At 38.6% G+C, this 14,646-nt stretch overlaps 1 protein-coding gene across 1 annotated transcript in view; it reads left to right on the forward strand.

Annotated features, from left to right (window-relative positions):
* Positions 1–14,646, forward strand: part of GUCY1A1 (guanylate cyclase 1 soluble subunit alpha 1) — a 36,059-nt gene that overhangs the window by 6,711 nt on the left and 14,702 nt on the right. Inside the window, exon 2 of the mRNA XM_064148700.1 lies at positions 13,917–14,332. Coding sequence (XP_064004770.1) covers positions 14,084–14,332 — 249 coding nt within the window. The 5' untranslated portion in view covers positions 13,917–14,083. The remainder of the gene's footprint in view (positions 1–13,916; positions 14,333–14,646) is intronic.

Below are 14,646 nucleotides of genomic sequence, written 5' to 3' on the forward strand. Positions count from 1 at the left end.
AATGCTGTCTTCATCTTGGCAGGAAATTCTTCACCAAAAAGATACTACTTTTCTTCATCCTTCAACTTGAGTCTCTGGCTATGTCCCCTAGGAGAGCATGGCTCTCATTCCCTCCCTGGGCCCCAACTATACACACAGCCACAAAGTCTCTCAGCCTTTTCATTGCAGAATACTATACATTTCTGAAAATCCTTTTCTCTACAGAGAAGCCTCCTGCACCAAACCTTCTCTTTGTTTTTAAAAGGTTAATTCTTTCTTTTTTTTTTTCCTTCAGTTATAATTTCAGAAACATCTGCATCCTGATTAACCAGTCCTTTCTCTCTTAAATCCATGTTCATCTTCATTATCTCGAAGTAAAACATGTATTAGGTTTGTCTGTTTCTTATGGAGGCTCTATATGAGTCTCTTCAACATGTAGTGCTCTTCAGTACCAAAGTATTGTGTAAAAGCTGATGCTAATACAACAGACTTGACTGGCTAGGGCTGGGTGCTAGGTTGGACTGGATGATCTTGGAGGTCTCTTCCAACCTGGTTGATTCTATGCTTCTATGCTTCTATTTCTAGGAAAAGGGAGATCTGTACATAAACACAGAGATGGAACCTGTTATTTCTTACAGGATTTCTTTTATCAAGAACCTAGTTAACAATGACTTAAGCTTTCCAGTCAGAGAAGCATTTATTTTCAGGATAATATTTGAGTGACATTTGAAAACTATTTGAAGTACTCCTCTAAGTAAATAAAGGCTTATTAGGACGAGAATTTAGTTTTGGTTCAGTTTTAGGTTTTCTCTCACAGCTCACTACCCAGTGTTTCTGCCCTTTCACCTCTGAAACAGCTGAACTGTTTGCTGAGCTGTGTTGGAGCTACTATTCACGGCACCAGTGTGTGACATAGCAAGTTTGGTACATGCTATTGTGTGACTCCATTTTGAAATGAAATGAACATGGCTCAGATATTCATTGGTGATGTACTTGAAGGGCCTTTGATGTGGGACAGCTCTTAAACCAAGAGTATTATGAAGTCTGGGTAGTTTATCATTGCACAATCTAAAGACTCAAGACAAAGGTGTTTAGCAGTTACTATTTGGTACTAGATGGCTCCACTACCTCAGTAAAGGCAATGCAGCCTGGAACCTCCACAGTCTTTGTCTACCACTTCAGAGTTGCTATTTCAACCTTCAGGGATGACTGGCAGCTGTCCATTGGTCACATGCCATTTCCACATGCCTGCTTCTCTTTAGCTGTCATGTGGAACCCTAGCTTCTCAAGCAAGATTCTCAGTGTTCTGTGCTCATTTTCCTTAAGGACTGAAATCCAAAGACTCCCAACACTGAAGCATAAATTGCTATACCTTGAACCAAGTACCGAGTGCCGTCAGTTTCTGACCTTCTGTGGTGGCACACAGAGGAAGGCCTGGCTTGCAGTTACTGGCCATTGCTGACATTAGTGCACATTCGTGCTGCCTCATAAGAATGCAGGTCATGGCCTCTGAGGAAGTCAGGTAAGTAATGGTTCCATCCTGCCAGGATCTGAGATGCATGCGAAGCACTATCATACTTCAGAAGGCCTGATGGAGATACAGAAGAGGCTCCTTATAGATATATTATGGAAGTGAAATATCTATACATAAAAAAGAGTGAAATTATGAAATCTTAGTGTGTATCTGGCCTTTAACTTAAAAATCAGTGCCATTTAAAACAAATACTAGAAAATAATGTGTGAAATGTCCAAGTCTAGAAAGTTTTTGCTTCTTTATTAACACAGGATGACCTCATTAAGCAGTGAAGCCAAACAAGGTATGTCACTCCCTGCCTCCCATTCGATGCTAGTGAGACAGAACACCGGAACTAAACATTGGATCTTGGCAGCCAGCTCAGGGCGACAAACATGTATCCTTTCTTAATTGTGCACCAGAGAGTAATACATAACCAGCAGAGTTGATTGAAACACAAGCTGCTAACTACTGAAAAAAAAAATCCCCTTAAATCTAAAGTATTGCTGAAAAGCTCCTTGAAATTATCATTTCAATGCTTTCTATAGGATATGCTGACAGATTACAGAAAAAACATTTGCATAAGTACCCACCACACTTGAGTGGATTTGTTGCAGAGAAAATGAAATATATCAGTAAGAGAACTGTGTGTGCTTTGCAAATTGTTTCCCTTTTTTTTGTGTTTTTTTAAATCCTTCTATCTTTCTATCTTCTATCTATCTTCTTGCTTTCTTCTGTTTTTTCCTTGCTCCTTTATTCTGTCTGTATTTCCCTTCTCTCCTTTTTTCTCTCTCACATAATAAGAACAGCAGATATTGCAAAATAATGCTAAAATAAATGAGAACTATGCTGTGTGAGAAATGGAGGAAAAGCATTCCAAGTTTGGTAAGAATACTGTAATGTTAACATCATTGCAGCAAATGTAGTTGTACAGGTTGTGAGATGGCAGCAGAGTGGACTGCCCAGGGAGGTGGTGGAGTCACCATCCCTGGAGGTCTTCAAGAAAAGATCAGATGTGGTACTTGGTGGCATGGTTTAGCTGATGTTGTGGTGTTAGGTTATAGGCTGGACTGGATGATCTCAGAGGTATTTTCCATCCTTGGGGATTCTATGATTCTGTATGAAGAACCATGAACAGTTACAGGTACGCTACCTAAAATAATTCCAAGATAAACCAAATGGTTCATTCAATGCAGCAAGTTCAGGTTCCATACCACAGAATCATATTAGTTTGGATGACAAACACATTTTTGGTAAGGATTTTTTTCATATGCTTCTAGTCTTCTGGAAAATCCAAATGCTCTGGCAAAATAATCTCCCTTGTTTTATGGAAAAAGTGCCTCCATTTTCCCAGTGAGAGGAGTTAGGGGCCTGGCCCAGAAAGCCACAAAAGCTCGTGGAAAAAATAGCAGGAGAATTCTTACAGTTAGAATACATTTCATCTGCCTCCATGTTTCAACCCTGAATTTGAACCTCAAATTAGAGTCTGGTGTTTGGTACATGCAGTCAGAGATTCTGCATGGTGTTCTTTTTTAATCCTTTCTTAGATATCTATTCCTCCAGATCTCTTAATCTGTTTAATCTCTGTTAATCTGAAGTGCCTGCCACAGAAATCAGTGAATTTCAAAGGAATGTACAAGCATTTTGAGCCAAGCATATGTTTCTGTGCCAGTCTGTGCCTAGCACCCTGCCACTAAAATATACAGACCTGAAACAGATAGTAGTGAATTTCAAAAAAGCTAGATGATACTATTTCTATTTGGGGGGATTTAATTTTCAACTTTGATATTGTGACAAGAAGGTGCAATTCAACAGCTAATGCACTTGAATCAGTATACTGCGTGGTTTGAAGCACGCAGTCCTTCTAAACGCATGTTACAACTGAGAGCACCATTGACTGAGGCTTCTACTGTTTGATAACATTATGTAGCTACAGGCATGGATCTTCTCTCAGTTGTTTGGCACTATTGAAGGTCTGGAAAAGCAGCATATATATCATGCATTTTCCTTTGCGTCATGATCAATGCCTCGATCGTCCTCTGATTTTCACTGAAAATATTATTAAACCAGGAAGCTACATTTTAACAATGATTAGAGCAATTTCTTTATGAATGCTCTACATTTCTAGATCTGAGTAAACCTAGATTTCTGCAATAATCTATCACACACTTTCATTTTGTTTTTAAATAGATGGTGTGTCAAAGATGAGTAACCCATAAGTACTTTCAGCTTGGTCTTTACATCCAGCTGCCACCAAGGCCAAAGGGAAGTTCCCCATACAGAGTATGTGGTGAACATGGCCCTTACCTCTGAGTTAGCTGTGCGTGCTGCCTTCTTCCTACTGCTGTCATTTGTATGTGCTGACTTCTCCTGTGCAAAAGTAATCTGAAGAACAGTGTGCAATTTAATTTCTTTCATATGCTTAAAAGTAGAGTAAGTGGAACGAAAGGATTTGCAAGATCAGTAGCTGTGATAGCTCCAGCAATTGCACTGGGGACAATAACAAGCATCACAGATTGAACATTCTAAGGGAAGCCAAACTGTGTCTCTTGATTTATTTAATTTATAGCTTTGTTACAGAGGTGGTATACTCTATCAGCAGCCTAGCGTTAGTCATTAAGTGCATGTTTACTGTGATTAATTAACAACGTGAATTTATCTTACTTCACATGTGCAAGCTCAGTATTTCACAAAACATCTTTACTTCATCATTTTAGAGAAAACAAAAAAGCCTGTGTTTTTAGAGACAAGATAAATTCACATATTTACCACATTTACCAAGCTTTCTCTGCTTTAAATATGTATCTGCTATATTTTCCAGTAGAGTATTAGAAAGCAATTAAGTGATACACCCAACAGGGAAATTGGTATTTTATTGTATTCCTCCTACAGCATTCAGTCTCACAAGATGTGTGAATGGCACTGTGCTTTTTAAAAGATTCACTGCTTTTTGTACTTGATTCTTTTTTTTTTTTTTAATGCAGATTTGGAAAGGGATGGGCCATGAATAATTAATCTGCCTGTACATTATGTGAAAAATGATAGGCCAATCAGGGCAGTGCAAAATGAAGGTACCAATTTACAGTGCACATGGCCACAACAACTTCAGTTATTTTAAAAGTTGTTTGTGGCAGAAATCGTCTGTAAGCATCTAATCAAAAAAGGAAAGTGATTGCAGGTCTTACCCTGCAGATACCATGAAAAAGAACAACTGGGAAAGTTCCTGATTTCTCCTCTTCTTAGGGTTGCTTTCTTTGCCATGGGCTCTAGATAAAGCAGAATCGGTGGCATCATGATGTCTCTGAAAACACCTCTTGAAACATCAATTCTGGTTGAATACACCTCTTTGATCGATGTGGTTTTTCTCTGTCAGAAAAACTACTAGGACACAGCCTCACTGCTGCAGGATAAGCCATTTTCATTAATTAGAAGTTCCTGTTATTGGCTTCCCATGCATGTTTATTTTGCTTTTCTTGAATCTCAAATGACTTTGGTTCTGTGTTTACTATCATATGTGCACACCTACCTGCAAAAGCCCCAAATGAAAAAAGCCAAAGCTGTATTTTGCTTCAAAAATAAGAAAACATTTGCTTTAATCCTATTCTTGCTATATCTAGAAACCTGCTGCTGACTTCAGTGGGTGTTGGCATGAGTGCTTAACTATGAATAAATAAGAAAGGTAGTTGTCAGTGATTTTCAGTGTGAAAATGATTTTGTAGACACTATGAACAGAAGTGGCAGGTGGCAAATAGAAAACTCTGCAGATTAAATCTACTAATAAAATACTTTGCTTTCTACAGACCTAGTTTTCAAACAGTTCTTTAAGATCTACAGAGTTCAGGGAAACTTATTTAGAAAACCTGCTGTTCATTATAATTTAAAGCTGTGAACACAAAGGGAATATTTAAGCATATGCGCTGTCATAAGACACTACAATCGATGTTTTCTATTGCACTACAGTGCTCTAGTATCTTTGGGAAAGCACTAAGTAATTGTGTCTATTCAAACCTATGTGTCAGTTTCATAGAATCATAGAATCAACCAGGTTGGAAAGAGACCTCCAAGATCATCCAGTCCAACCTAGCACCCAGCCCTATCCAGCCAACTAGACCATGGCACTAAGTGCCTCATCCAGTCTTTTCTTGAACACCTCCAGGGACGGTGACTCCACCACCTCCCTGGGCAGCCCATTCCAATGGCAAACTGTTTGCTAAACAGTTATCCACATTCAGCTTCATGTACAAGGCTTAGCGAGATAAGCATCTTTGAAGAAGCAGGAGAATTACTTTATCATCTCTGAAGATGCTTCAGAATTAATCTGGATCATGGTTCTAGAATAAGAAGTTACTTAGTGTATGACAAATTTGGCATTTTTTTATGGTTTATTGTTTCCTTTGTTATAGAAGATGCAGCAATCCTGTCTAAGTCTTGAACACTAGATAAAGATAACACATTCTAGAACCACAGCCCATCGTCTTTTGTGGTTGCAATTGATATTCTGTTGGCTATGGTCGAGTCTTTGGACTTTCCATTTAACTCCTTTTAGCTGTTGTGAAAACCGTATGTCTTCAGGACAAATGTTAATTCTTGAAAAGAAAGAGTTCTGCAGATACACATTTATTTCTTAGCTTCCCATTTGTGATTTTCATTCAGGAGTTGTACTTTCACAGACTGGAAATGCAGGTTAAATGCTGTATTTAAAATACATTCTTTTAAGGAGTGAGGAGTTCCCAAACACTTTGGATAGGTTTTGGTTTTGCTTGTCCTTATTGCGTCACGTCTGTTTTAATTGCTTCGTCATCTAGGTACCCAGATCACTTGAGCTATCATCAGTTATGTCAGCTCAATATAAATATTAAAAAAAATCAACTTAAATAATGTGTTGTGGTTGCATACAGCAGCTTCTTTCTAATGTTTGTGAGGTACCTTTAGCTCTGCCTCAGGAAAAACACCCATGAACAGTCAACCTCAAGAGCCACCTCCATGTAAGAAGGCTGGGGTTTTCAGGAATAATACTTCCATCATATGTGGCTTAGCTGGTGATACAAGCCATGAGTTGGACCAGGGGTGAGGGTATGAGGATGTGCTGTAGCCATGCAACACAGGGAGCAGAGAATTAGGTGCTATGAGACTGCGTGCTTGGCCTGCTATGGAGTGTTTGCACAGATAGGCTTTGACTCACAGGAAGAGAATATTTTTCCCACGCTATCTTCTCAGCATGCCTCCCTGTTACTTGGTCCTAGCACAGGAAAAATATTTATGCTATGAAAGTACATGTGATACTTCAAATGACAAATACACATTTTATAAGCAGCCTTTGGGAATCAGCCCTTCTTTAGCTACATGCTAAAATGTGGGTGCAGTAATTAGACTTACCCTTGTGCCCTTAATTGAAAGCAGACATGTGGCTGCAATGTAACTTTCACATCTGGAGTCTGAGCTTCTCCCAGGGCTATATTTGAATGCAGGGATTTACTACAGGTCATTAGAGGGAAACGAGTCAGTCATAAAATCAGTGTAAGAAATTCCGTGATACTGTAGGGAGTTTCCCTGTCTTTAAGAGCACTGGTTTCTATATAAAGGTAGGGAGCTCACTGTTGTTGCACAAATGTTAACAAGCAGAAAAAATGTCTGTAGTGTGATGACCTTAAATTGAAACATATTAGCAGTTTAGAAGGTTACGTATGTATTCAACTGATTACAATAGGGAAAGATGGAAAGGGAGATAAACTTATTTTCTTCTCAGAAGACAAAGGTAATTATTTTCTTCATCTCCTGGCTCGGTAGCTGTCTAATCTTGCAGCAACACAGATCACAATCCATTTGACTTGGAGCAAAGAAGAAATACCTGAGTGTGTGTTAAAACACTTCATAAAGAAAAAAGATAGAAAGGTGAGAAAACTCCACAGTATGTAAGGAGAGGACTAGATTTTTATCTTTCCCTAAGGACATGTATAGGACACTCACTGAGATGAGTTACAACACTGAATTTACATTTACTGAAAGATTTGGACTGTTAATAATTGAGTGCTGTGGCTTGTATTATTTTATCATAGCCACTGTACTACTTTGTACTTAGTTTGGAAATTACTGCAGTTCCACTGTGTAGTTCAGGAAGTGCTATATGTGTGTAGCACATTATTAAAAGTATGCTGCAACTTAGAGAAATTTCTGATTATAATTTGTTTAGAAATAGCCCCCAGCAGGGCTACATCTGGCAGTAAAGATACTGGAATTGGGCTTGCACACAGTGGGAATTAGTGCTTTGGAGAAGAAGTGGTAAAACTACTTTAATGGGTCTTGAGATGCAGATGGATTAGAACTAGGGATGACGTGTCAGAAAGATGAACAGAAGTTTGGAGGAAGAAGCAGAAAAATTAATGGATCAAGCATATTTCTTTTGAGAGCTAGAGTAGAACTTGAGATTGCTGAATCTTGATAGTTTAGTGGGTACCAGTCAGTTATGGTGAAGTCCACTGGCCAATATCATGTCTAATCCTTATCTACAGAGAGGATAACAACCTTTTAATCAGTTATTACCTTTGCCCAAGTAGCAGAAATACGTGCTGTGAAAAGTCTAGAGTTTTGCTGGGGAAAAGGTACTACTTTGTAGCATAAGTAAAGCCCATATCTACACAATGTTGGTAATGATTTAGGATTGAACAGTCACCTGTATTTGGGATTTCCTAGAGCTCAGCTCTAGGATTTGTAATTTTTTTTTGAAGAGTTAAATTCTGTATGCAGTTTGATCTCGTTAATGTATTAATTATGTTTGTGTTGCTGCCGCAGACTTAGAAATCCTATTCTGTGAACTTTACCTACTGTGCAGGTTACACATGGTATAGTTTTTAAATTAGTCTTGCATAATAACACACTTATCCCGAGGTAGGCTAGCAAATGTATTTTCTGTGTTAATGATAGGACCAAATTATTGGGAAAGAGAAACTGAGGCATCCTCAAGTTTCAGTTGATGCGTTAGCCTCTGACTGGGGAAATGCAGGTAAAATCTCACTCCTCTTGACAAAGATGCATCTTAAGATGTCCTCTACCTAGGTCAACAACTGGCACTTTTCTGTTAGGTATGACTCACTACCACTTAGAAATTTGTAAACAGATTTGCCTGTCTTCTCCAGTTACTTACCTCTTGCACCCTCCAAGCCAGCAATATGCAGATTAATGCTCCTAAGGCATCTGCACTCTTAGTGTATTTAAGTTAACAATGAAGTGGCCAGAGAATGCTTATTGAGTTGCACAAGATTTAATAAGACTAATAAGCACTTAGGCTGATTGCTTAAAATATTAACATGTATTGATGCAGGCTTGAGCAATTTTGTCTATTTTGGAAGCCTCCTTAAAATCCTTGGAAACAGACAAATCACTAGGGCTTTGATGCTGTTGCTACACACAGTACTTGAAGTAGAATAAATAAAGTGTGGAAATTGCACTTTGGATTACTAAAAGAGAATGGCAGGATTTAGTTATTTTCCCTATGTTTGTCTGCTGGCAGGCACAACAGCTGAATCCACAATGAGCTGCTACCGGCAGGGTGAAGGGCACTAACCTGTCTTGCCAGAAGCTGACAGGTTTTGCCTATGTGCAAAAGTAAAGCTCCTGCCTTGCTTTGTGAAGAGGTTGAGTGACTTGGACTCTCCACAGAGATTGGAGCTGAGTGGGAATTACAATCCTCACTTTGACATGAAGGCATTGTAGAAGTTAACAGCTGCTTCTGTTGAGGCAATGGCTCCCAGACCACACTGAGGTCCTTTCTGCAAGTACTGCAATCACTCTTGAAATGGAGAATATTAGATTCAGTCAGTGCTATTTTCTAACTGCTAAAAAACAAACCTTTTCTCAATTTTATTTGTTAATTCACCTAACAAATTTAGTTCACCTAACAAAGTGGTATGATTGATTAGCAATAAAAAAGTGACATTGTCTTGTGAATAACCATATTCTGTCCTACTCTGAGCAAAAGGACTCTCTTTGTAATGAGAAAATAAGTATTTGATGGTGCCTTTTTATGCCATGTTCATTAAGCTAAGGTTATAAACCACATTTAACTACTGTTAACAAGTGGTATTGCTTAGTTTTTATAAATGGCTGTGTTAATGTTAGGGGGGTTTACTGTATGACTGATTCATTGCACTGTATTTCATGACACTGTCAAGGAAATGCTTTAGCAGAGGAAAATTTTCAGAAGAAAGTAATACAAATAAGTGTACAGGAAGGCATTTTCCCTGTAAGACAAATATAGATGTAAATTTACAGTGATATGTTTCGACAAAGCATTTTGAGCACTTTTATTTTGTTCTGCTCCTGTGACTATACTACGTAAAGTCATCTTCATTTTTTTTCTGAGTGGCACAGTGCCATGTTGCATTCAGCCAGACACTGAATAAATTGGTTGCTTGTAGTTCAATCTCACAGTGGGTTATTTAATTTTCATTTTCAGTTTGCTTCCCGAGGTAAATATGACATCAATTAATATGGCAGAGATGGAGAACTCACATTAAACACTGCTGCTCCTCTGGGATGAGCTCTGTCAATGCATGTCTGGAGAGGAATTAAAACCAGAAATCTCTCACGTTTCCTCATGTTCCTTGAATCTTTTCTTATGCTTAGAAAATGTCTTTGCAATGGGAGGGCTGGTTTTCATCGTTCTTGTAACATATCTGCTTGATTTTACCTGTGATGTGTGAAATATTTTTCCCTCTTATCTTCTAAAGGCCCAATATGCTGCTGAAATTCCTTCTGTAAACTACACTGGTGGCTCATTATCTTTCTCCTGTCAGACCTTTAAAACCACTCTCTAATTACCATTTGAGTGAAACAAGTTTTCCTGTAACACAGTAGCCTTTTTACTGAACTTTAGTTATATTAAATGCAAGATGCCCTTAGTATAGCAGACACAAACTTGATATTTTAATAAAGGAAAGACCTAGTATATGAATGTGGTTTTTTTTCATTATTTGAATCTCTGAAGTGTAATGAAGTTAGGTTTGACACTGTTTCTTTAAAGATGGGATTTAGGAGGTCTTGCCATTGCATAGGTCAGGAAGAGTTTTGAATTGATCATTGCTTGAAAATTTGTATGTCTATTAATTAGATGCTGGTTTTGAACTGAGACAATCCCATTGGCTTCTGGGAAAACAAGAACTTCAGGTTACTTGGAATAGTTCTACAGGAAGCTTTCTTTAGGAACTGTGTCATCACCACTTGGAGTTTAACGAACTGTACATAAATAATAATAGTTCTGTCCAATGTCATTCTTAAACATTATAGATCTCCACTTTCATGCAAATTGATGATGATTTTGTCATTGACGAGAGCCTGTGGTCACGCTCAGAGCAAGGGCTCAGATTCCAGTTCCTAACCACGGCAGAAAGAGGCTGAATATGTGTGTTCTTCAGTGCAGAAGGTGGCAGGATCACAAAGAGGAGCTTCAGATACAGTAGCTGGATGTCCAACAGCTTTACTGACTCAGAGCGCTTTGCATCAATGCCCATTCTGCCCCTGAATATATGCTGGTCCATGACTGTCTTCTGGGACCTCTCCTTCCACTTGGCAGCTCTTGGAAACGGCATATTATTCCAGGTGTAAAATAATGGCATTACTTCCTTCATGGAGCCGATTCTACCTTCGTGGATGTCTTTCCTAACATATCAAATGTAATTTAATTAAAATACATTATACAAGCATGGAAGTGAACCTCCAAATAATTCCAGAATATTGTCATCCAGAAGCAGAGAAAAAGCTTTATCTGCAGGAAAAACCCACATCAAAACGATTAGTGATTGCTGAAAGTCATTCTCCTCCTTTGTTCTTAGTGTGAATGTGGTAAATATTTACTGGCATCTGACTTAAGTATTATTCAGTCTTACTTTCTTCACACAGAGAGAAACATTTATTGTGTTGGTTGTTTTGTTTTCCAATAGCAGCACACATAAATGCAATATTAACCTTCACTGGAGATGTTTTACATGTTTTGCTGGGGTTTTATTTTCATCAGAATATATGTCAGGATTTTTTTTTCTTCAAAAATAGTGGTGTACTTGATCAAAAAGGTTGTTTTCATAGTGTTATTTTATATATTTGAGATTTGTTTTGAAATTTAAGGCCCAAATTGAGCAAAGCCCATGAGTATATAGGTAAAATCAATCAAAGCCATATATTTTTAAACCTTTGATACTAGTGCATGTGTATATTAGAGAATCATAGAATGGTTTAGGTTGGAAGGGACCTCAAAGATCATCTAGTTCCAACCCCCCACCATAGCAGGGACACCTCCCATTAGAACAGGTCACTCATGGTCTCATCCAGCCTGGCCTTGAACACCTCCAGGGAGAGAGCAGCCACAGCCTCCCTGGGCAACCTGTGCCAGTGTTTCACCACCCTCATGCTATAGAACCCTTTCCTAACATCTAGTTTAAACCTCCCCTCTTCTAGTTTAAACCCTTCATCCTGTCATTACAAGACCTTGTAAACAGTTCCTCCCCAGCCTTCCTGCAGGCCCCTTTCATGTACTGCAAGGCTACTACAAGGTCTCCTCAAAGCCTTCTCTTCTCCAGGCTGAAAAGCCCCAGCTCTTGTAGCCTGTCCTCATAGCAGAGGTGCTGCAGCCCTCTCATCATCTTCGTGGCCCTCCTCTGGACTCACTCTAACAGTTCGATGACCTTCTTGTGTTGGGGGCTCTGGAACTGTACACAGAACTCCAGGTGGAGTCTGATGAGAGCATATTAAAGGGAGAGAGTCCCCTCCCTTGCCCGGCTGGCCACACTTCTCTTGCTGCATCAGTTCGTGTTACTATTGTGTTACTATTTCTCTTAACAGTTTATTTCTGTACACAGATCAGTCTAACTACAGACAACACGATTATTTTCTGTCCTTTTTTTTTTAACATTCTATAATAGCTCCTGAATAAAAGTATTTTTACACACACACATATATATATAACACAATGCTTACGTGGTAAATAAGTGTATTCTGTATATTTATATATTGAGACCACGGTTCTTGCTTGAAATTCCTCACTGCCTCGCTGCTGCAGAACAGTATTCAGCAATACAAATTAAAAGATTAGTGACGTCCATGCAGGAGAAACAAATGAGTTTCTATGTAAAAACTGAAACCAACCATTTAGAATGTTATGTAAACATTCTTCAGTCTCTTGTTCTTAGCATTGTGTTTATTGATTCTTAAAATAATACTTCAGTAATTTTGATAGATGTCCCCTAGAAGCTGGCCTGACAGCATCATAATGCAGTGTACTCTAGCAGGTCCTTTTCTGCCAAATACCTTTTTTCCCCCCTTTTTTTCCAACAGCAGGGCCAGGCAAAGTAGCTTCTACTCATTTCTCTTTTTAGCCATGCTACTTGTGCTGTAGCACTCCTCTGCTGTGCCATTCATTCCAGCTGTTTCAAAGGAAGCAGCTGATAACCTATATCATGGAATTAGTTATTTTTAACCCTGGTACAGTTGCTGTGTGACCCTAAAAGCCCTTTGGGTGTCTCAGGGGCTGAAATAGGCAGTGTGGTGGATAGGCTGATTAAAGCCATAGTGCTGCTGAGAGAAATCGTTACTGTAGTGTATCTTTAGAGAGACAAATGTAACACTTCAGCTGCTTCCAGAGTTGCCAAAAGCCCTCAAGGATTACCTTGTTAGAGCATTATATGAGGATGAGAGGATCTGATTCAGCGAGATACTGTCAAAGCCTTTAAGGGAAGAGCCTTTCTCATATTAAGTCTAACTGACGTAGGTGTAATAAACAGGGAACAATTACTAAAACTAAGAATTCAGCCCTTTTTGTTAATGTGTTGTTTGAAAGATATCACTGTCAAAAACATAAAAATCCCTTGCTGTTTCCAAGCAACTTCAGTTATGTGATCAAATTGTCATGCTATTGTCACCAGTCAGTGGCTTTTACATGAAGGCCTGACCTTTTGGTCTCCGATGCTGTTCCAGAAGTGCAAGTACTAACTTTGGTTATACCTCTGTCTTTTACAAAAGGGCTATCTTGGGCATCAGTTAAGCTCAGATTTAAGTATCCATAATGAATCAGTTCCATTGTGCCATTACAGGTAGTTTTTAATAGCTTCTTATGAAGAATTAGAAAGATCTCCTCGTTAGAATTCTGATCTCTATCAGAAACCTCATCCATTGATGTGACCAGAGGTATATCTGATGTAATCAGTCTTCTGCCTTAGTCAAAAGAGCTCCTGTTCAACCAAGGATTTAACCATGCATACAACTTTAATTACTTGAAGCACTGAAGTCAGTAGGGATTACATGATTAAAATGGCACATGATCTTAAGTACTTTGCTGAGCAAGGTCCTAGGAAAGCCTTCATTGTAATGCACATATGATAAAAGTGGCACAGCACAGGAATTTAAAAGAAAAAAAAAAATTTTTGCTCTTGTTTTGCAGGGGCACACAGGCGATTTCCTGGGTTCCTGTGGTGATTTATAGCTTCCAATAATCTTCCATAGTGGTTGCCTTATCTACTACCCTGGCATTTGCTGCGCTTGCTAGCAAACAGAAGAGGACTATTAAACACAAAGCCAAGTACTCTTAAGAGAGAGACTACGTACAGTATGTTCTGTACAAAACTGAAAGACTTGAAGATCACGGGTGAATGTCCTTTCTCCTTATTGACTCAAAGTCAAATTACTGAGGAACATGACAAGGACTGCACAGAAGACAGCTCTAGAGCAGCTTTGCCCATATGCAAAGAAGTCCAGGAAAAAGATGCTCAAGGAAACCTTCCACAAAGGAAAACAAGCAGAAGTAGAGTGTACCTCCACACATTAACTGAAAGCATCTGCAAACTAATCTTTCCTGAGGTAAATGGATACTTAGTAATAATAATAGTGATAATAATTTGTTTGCTTTTGTTTACAAATATTAAAAAAGGGTTTCATACAAGCCTTTAGGTGTATGAGTTTAGAAAATTGTTCTGATTTCAGAGTTTGTGTTTTTATGTAGTTCTGCATAGTTTTTATCATCTTCCATTCCTTCTGGACACAATTTTGTATGCTTTCACACTATCCACTCCACTGTATTTCCCAACATTTTTGTCTTGTATTTGCAACTTTCCACTAGTTTTAATTGTTACCTTTAAATCGATACATGACTGGAGCAATATTTTTACGTGGAG

This window comes from Pogoniulus pusillus, chromosome 9, assembly GCF_015220805.1.
Source record: "Pogoniulus pusillus isolate bPogPus1 chromosome 9, bPogPus1.pri, whole genome shotgun sequence".
NCBI classification, from domain to species: domain Eukaryota; kingdom Metazoa; phylum Chordata; class Aves; order Piciformes; family Lybiidae; genus Pogoniulus; species Pogoniulus pusillus.